Source organism: Oncorhynchus mykiss, chromosome 4 (assembly GCF_057628025.1).
Source record: "Oncorhynchus mykiss isolate SJ-2025 chromosome 4, ASM5762802v1, whole genome shotgun sequence".
NCBI classification, from domain to species: domain Eukaryota; kingdom Metazoa; phylum Chordata; class Actinopteri; order Salmoniformes; family Salmonidae; genus Oncorhynchus; species Oncorhynchus mykiss.
In genome coordinates, this window is record NC_143025.1 from 74,267,837 (window position 1) to 74,274,002 (window position 6,166).

A 6,166-nucleotide genomic window follows, 5' to 3' on the forward strand; every position below is an offset into this window, starting at 1 on the left:
CAGTGTGTGCAAACCTGGTCAAGGACTACAGAAAACGTATGATCTCTGTAATTGCAAACAAAGGTTTCTGTACCAAATGCTTTTCTGATGTATCAAATACTTATGTCATGCAATAAAATGCAAATGAATTACTTAAAAATCATACAAAGTGATTTTCTGGATTTTAGATTATGTCTTTCACAGTTGAAGTGTACCTATGATAAAATTACAGACCTCTACATGCTTTGTAAGTAGGAAAACCTGCAAAATCGGCAGTGTATCAAATACTTGTTCTCCCCACTGCATGATGTAAATGGAGGCAGAGATGGATTCTGAAGCTCAGTAGAATAGCAGCAAAGGTTATTGACAGTGACCTGCTCTTAGTCTAATTTCTGTTTAGTCTTCTCTCTTTCTCTCTCACCTCTAAACATCTCAGCCCTTCTCCACTCTCCCCATTGCCTTTACAAGCCAGTTAAACCATTTATTTATTACAAGTAGTATCTGGACGCTCCTTCACAGGGGCCTATTTCTTTTCCCTCTCCTGTTTTTCTTCTTCTTCCCTTGACGTCCGTTATGTTAGCCAGTGCTATCTGCTTTTTTTCTTATATTTAATTAAACCTGGGTCAGGTTTGGTATTTATGTTGTCTTATGCACCCGTAGTGAACACAGGGAGAAATGTGCTTAGGACCACTTTTACCACTTCTTCTTATCTCTTTTCTTCCCTTCTTTCTTATTGAACTCCATTAAGTTAGTCCTTTGTTGCTCAGTTGGTAGAGCATGGCGCTTGTAACGGCAGGGTTGTAGGTTTGATTCCCGGGACCACTCATACTGTATGGAAAATGGATGCATGCATGACTGTAAGTCGTTTTGGATACAAGCGTCTGCTAAAGGCCATATATGATGTTATTAAAAATGGTTCCTGTAGGTTGTTCTAAGCCCAGAGTGTGGTTGAATAGGTTTCGATGTCCATTCAGAAGCCAGCCTATTGTTCCAAGGAGCATAACCCAGTGTAACATTAAATGGATACTTTGGGATTTTGGCAATGAGGCCCTTTATCTACTTCCCCACAGTCAGATGAACTTGTGGATGCCATTTTTATGTCTCTGTGTCCAGCATGAAGGAAGTTAGGGGTAGGTTCCTGAGCCAATGCTAACTTGTGTTACCCATATTCTTCCAGTCATTGTGCTATCTGCTAGCATAGATATCCATATTCTTCCAGTCATTGTGCTATCTGCTAGCATAGATACCCATAGACTTCCAGTCATTGTACTATATGCTAGCATAGATACCCATAGACTTCCAGTCATTGCGTCAACTCTGGTTAGCATTGGCTCGCAAAACTACAGTACCTCTAGCTTCCTTCATACTGGACACAGAGACATACTAATGGTCTCCATGAGTTCATCTGACTGCGGGGAAGTAGATACAGGGCCTCATTGCCAAAATCCCGAAGTATCCCTTTAAAAAGCATTTCCCAGAATCCTAAGTGCCCAGCTGCGTCCCTGATCTCTCCTGTCTCCTCTCTCTAAATTGTTGTGACGGGCTTGAGGGACTGCCAATCTGCCCTGATTGCATTTTCAGGAGCTTCTGATACTTTCCATTCAATACCTGCAGATGAAGAGAAATTAGTGTTGTTTACATCAAAACACAGTGGAAGATCATTATTTTCTATGCATCCCTGAACTCTCGTGCCTTGCCTATAATAGAGATAGATAACTTTGGGTGGACTAATTTAAATGCTCTACTTAATGTGCATTTTACCTCCGTGATTACCCAGAGATAGGAGGAAGACCCTATTTGGTCTTGCCAACTTTGTTTAGTCTGGCTAATGTATGTGTGTGTAGATGTGTAGATGTTGTAATAAATAATGTATGTGTTTTGTCTATGTTTCAGGTGATGTGAGAGCCATCAGCAAAGAGGAAGGTGTGTGTGTTTTCTGAGAGACAGAAACATTCACACAGCTTCTATGCTTTCCCTCGCTAAACTTTTCAGAAGGACAGGTGGAGAGCTAGACCCCCTAGCAAGAGACCCCCCGGTAAAACCCAAAGACAGGACCGCAGAACTTTACTACTATTACCACGTTGTCGTCTTGTACTATGCAAAATGTACATTTTATTAACTGTAGATTGTACCTGGAGTCGGTTAAACATTTGTCGGTAATTTGTATGGATATGCCGATGATTATGGGGGTTCCGGGGGCTTTGTATAACAACATATGTTTTTTTGTGGGATTTGTTTTGTTTTTTGTTCCGCTTTCACTGGGAATTAAACTCCTCTCTGCTTCTACCCTACTGCCGTCATAACGGGGGACATGGTAACTGTTTTTATATCCAATTTGGGGAAGGTGGCCCATTTTAAGATTATCGCCTCAAATGATCGTTTTAGACAATAGGCTCTGTGTCTGTCCTCAAATGATCGTTTTAGACAATAGGCTCTGTGTCTGTCCTCAAATGATCGTTTTAGACAATAGGCTCTGTGTCTGTCCTCAAATGATCGTTTTAGACAATAGGCTCTGTGTCTGTCCTCAAAGCATCACATTTGTTTTTAAAATGTTTTCCTCCCTTTAAAGCGTTATTCATGCGATTCTGTCGGCGTTGTCATGCCTGCCGCAATTGCGACGTTAACGTAACCCCTTCTGTGCCTATACAGTTGTCATTCCAAGTGTGGCAGACTGATTTAACGTTGTAGTAATTAAGTTGGATGGTTGTATAAAGGAGAGAGGGGCGGAAACTATACATTAATGGAACCTTAAGCTGTTCTGAAATAATCAAGTTTGTAAGAGGCCCACAGTCCATCATTGTGTAGAATAGTTTTATAAATATATGTTTAAAAAAAAAATCAGAAGAAAGCCATGATTGCCTTGCTACCTCAGACAAACACCTTTTCATTTGCGTGGTCTGTAACTTGTTTAATTTCCATTTTACTGTACTCACAACAAGAAAACAAACTGAAAAACATTCTAAACGTGTTGCTTATAGAGGTGTACTGCGGTGGGGAGATACCCAGCAGAGTAAAATAACAGCCAAAACACAAAGACATCCTATTAGTTAACTACCCATGGGTCTGTGGCCTTTCTACGCTGCCCCAAATCGGTGTACTGTGTCTGGCTCTGTTGATTTCCCCCTGTCAGACCTCTAGCACTGCTCTCTCTCTCTCTGAGTTATGCGTTGTGTTTTGTGCTATGCTATTCTGTAAAACTTGATCGTTTTAACAGCACTATTATAACCTCCTCCAACTATGTCCTTGGACTTATGATGATGATAATATAGTGTACCATGGCAGAACAGCGTCTTTCCTGAGGTATGTAGTATAGATTGACCACACTACATGTAATATGGCTACATACTGTATGTTTTATTCTAAATAAATTTTTATAACAACTTTTATTTCTCTGGACTCTTGCTTCAAGGACCTATTAACAATGTGTGCTTCCCCAGAATACATTGGTCTACACTACAAGCTGGCAACACAACAAGCCGGCAACAGCGAAACAAGTGTGAAAAATCATCCTTTATAGTGTTGTTTGCCATAAAAAATGTCCACCAATTGTTAAACAGTTAGGAAATCAAGTGACATTGTGAATACTGAATAGTGTCGTTAGCGTTGTTGTCAGTTTGTCACAGACAGCAACCCAGTAGATATTGCCTTCTAATGTAAAGCATTCTAGCACAATTCATACATTTTTAAGCAAATACATATGTAAACATATTTACCGCCCCTATTTGCAAACGTCTCATCAGGAGATAATCTCCCAGCATTCAACAGCATCCCATGGTGGCCATCCATAATGGCTAGGAAGGAAATGGTCCTCGTTATGAGCAGAAATCTAGCACGTCGCCTGGCGCCCACTGCAGACTTCATCATTATTATTGTTTATCAAAGGAATTGATTGCGCAGCGTGAGGTTCTACCATTATAATATGTTACAAGAGGAACGCTCTGAGCGGGAAATGAGAGAACAACTGAATGATGGGAAGTAATTAGACAACGAATCCAGCTTCCTGCCTCCCATCCCCTGCAGTCCACAGTTACGCTGTACCAAGTTACATGCTTCTTTCACCAGAGTATTACTCACATCCAGAAGCATTCATCACTTATTCCCCACACCCTTTATTTAAAGACTATGTGATATCCTATTCATGTTCACAGCCAACAACACCATCAATTCGATTTCACTTGTGAATTCATTAAAGTGGCTCTAAAACTGTTCATGTATGCTCATTGCTTTTTACTGTACACCAATATCTGTATCCTTTTTAATAGTGAGATTAGGTTATCAATTACTCCTGTTTTACTTCTTTCCTTCCCTTCTTCCATTGAAAGGTTAGTATGCTAGATTCAAAACTCTGTCGGGTAAAAGCAGCATGATGGAAACCTAAACACTCGTCTAATTCCCCTCACCAATCTCTTCCTGCACAGTGGTCCACCATAGGAAAGGAGTACTCAGACTTTAACATTACTCAGACGGACCCCTTGATCATTTCCTTAAAGGGATACTTATGCATTTTGGCAATGGGTGCCTGCTATCATGCTAATAGATACCCATAGACTTCCAGTCATTGTGCTAAGGCTAGTTAGCATTGGCTCGCAAAACTACTTTTAACTTCCTTCATACTGGTCACAGAGACATAAAAATGGTATCCATGAGTACGCCTGACTATAGGGAAGTGGATACTGGGCATTATTGTCGGAATCTCAAGGTATCCCTTTAATCTTTTTGTAGAGCGGCCAGCCAGCACGTAGCTCAGTCACTAATTAGTTTAAGTAGTGCAGCTAGACTGGATGAGTCTGTGCTTCATCTCCAGTGACACTCTACTGGCCAGCCTTCTTCTAACAGTTCAATAATGCAACAGCAGCCTACATGCAGTACACAGTAAGTGGAGCAAGGGGTGAGACTGTTTATTCCTTAGACACTCTTTAAATCGATATATATCTTCCTCTGATGTCTCAGGGGTGTGTCAAGTAGTGAAACACACCCAGTTTGTACCCCAGTGATGTTCTCACTTGTAAAGATGAATTAATTAATAAGTAATGAACTTGTCTACCCAGAGGAGGCTCTTCACTGGAATATACAGTTTCAACACAGACTGAAATATCTACAGTACGTATAGACCGAGTTATATTAAAACATATGTGGTCCCTTGTGGTTCAGTTGGTAGAGCAGGGCACTTGCAACGCCATTGTTGTGCGTTCGATTCCCACGGGGGACCAGTATGAAAATGTGTGCACTCTGGATAAGCGTGCCTGCTAAATGACTAACATGTCATTGTAAATGTAAGTAATGATATGATCACCAGGGGACATGAGAATCAAAGACAACATGGTTTTTAGAACTAATTGATTCATCCTTTAAACCTTCCTCTGAATGCATGTACTCGGACCAAGGTCTGCCAACTTTGAGTTTGATAGTGGATTTGCTCACGTTTAGCGTTCAAAGGTCACCAAAAACATCTTACCATCCAATCTGAAAGTGACAAAATGTTTAATGACAGCCTTGGAAACAGGCTTTGACCTTTCTGCCAAGGCTAAACTAGCTATGACCCTGATCTGTTTCACCTGTCTTGTGCTTGTCTCCACCCCCCACCAGGTGTCTCCTATTTTCCCCCATAATGCCCTGTGTATTTATACCTGTGTTTTCTGTTTGTTTGTTGCCAGTTCGTCTTATCATGTCGTCCCAGCGTGTTTTACCTTATCTCTAGTTCTTGTTTTCTAGTCTTCCCGGTTCCGACCTAGTTCTTGATTTCTATTCTTCCCGGTTACGACCTTTCTGCCTGCACTGACCCTGAGCCTGCCTGCTGGTCTGTCCCATTTTTGACTCTGCCTTGAACTACGAACCTCTGCCTGCTGGTCTGTCCCATGTTTGACTCTGCCTTGAACTACGAACCTCTGCCTGCTGGTCTGTCCCATGTTTTACTCTGCCTTGAACTATGAACCTCTGCCTGCCCTCGATCTGTCCTTTTGCCTGCCCCTTTTTCATAATAAATATTCAGAGAACCGAACCATCCGCCTCCTGTGTCTGCATCTGGGTCATATCCTGAGTCGTGATACTGACGTCCAAGGATGAATACCTCATGCTCACATAGTACAGCAGTGTAGCATTGCAGTAAGCCTGGACCAGTCATAATCCTCTAACTGGTAGTTCCAGTGGATTGTAGTGCTGCTTGTACTTTAATTTGTCATGGTGTAAC

The 6,166-nt window shown here is 41.5% G+C and overlaps 1 protein-coding gene across 7 annotated transcripts in view; it reads left to right on the forward strand.

The window, feature by feature from the left end:
* The window catches only part of utrn (utrophin), a 329,934-nt gene extending 326,575 nt beyond the window's left edge, over positions 1–3,359 (forward strand). For all 7 annotated transcript variants that reach the window (XM_036975991.2, XM_090232999.1, XM_036975989.2 and 4 more), the window contains one exon: positions 1,873–3,359. In XM_036975991.2, the coding sequence (XP_036831886.2) occupies positions 1,873–1,881 (9 nt within the window). In that variant the 3' untranslated portion in view covers positions 1,882–3,359. The remainder of the gene's footprint in view (positions 1–1,872) is intronic.
* Positions 3,360–6,166: the final 2,807 nt, after the last annotated feature.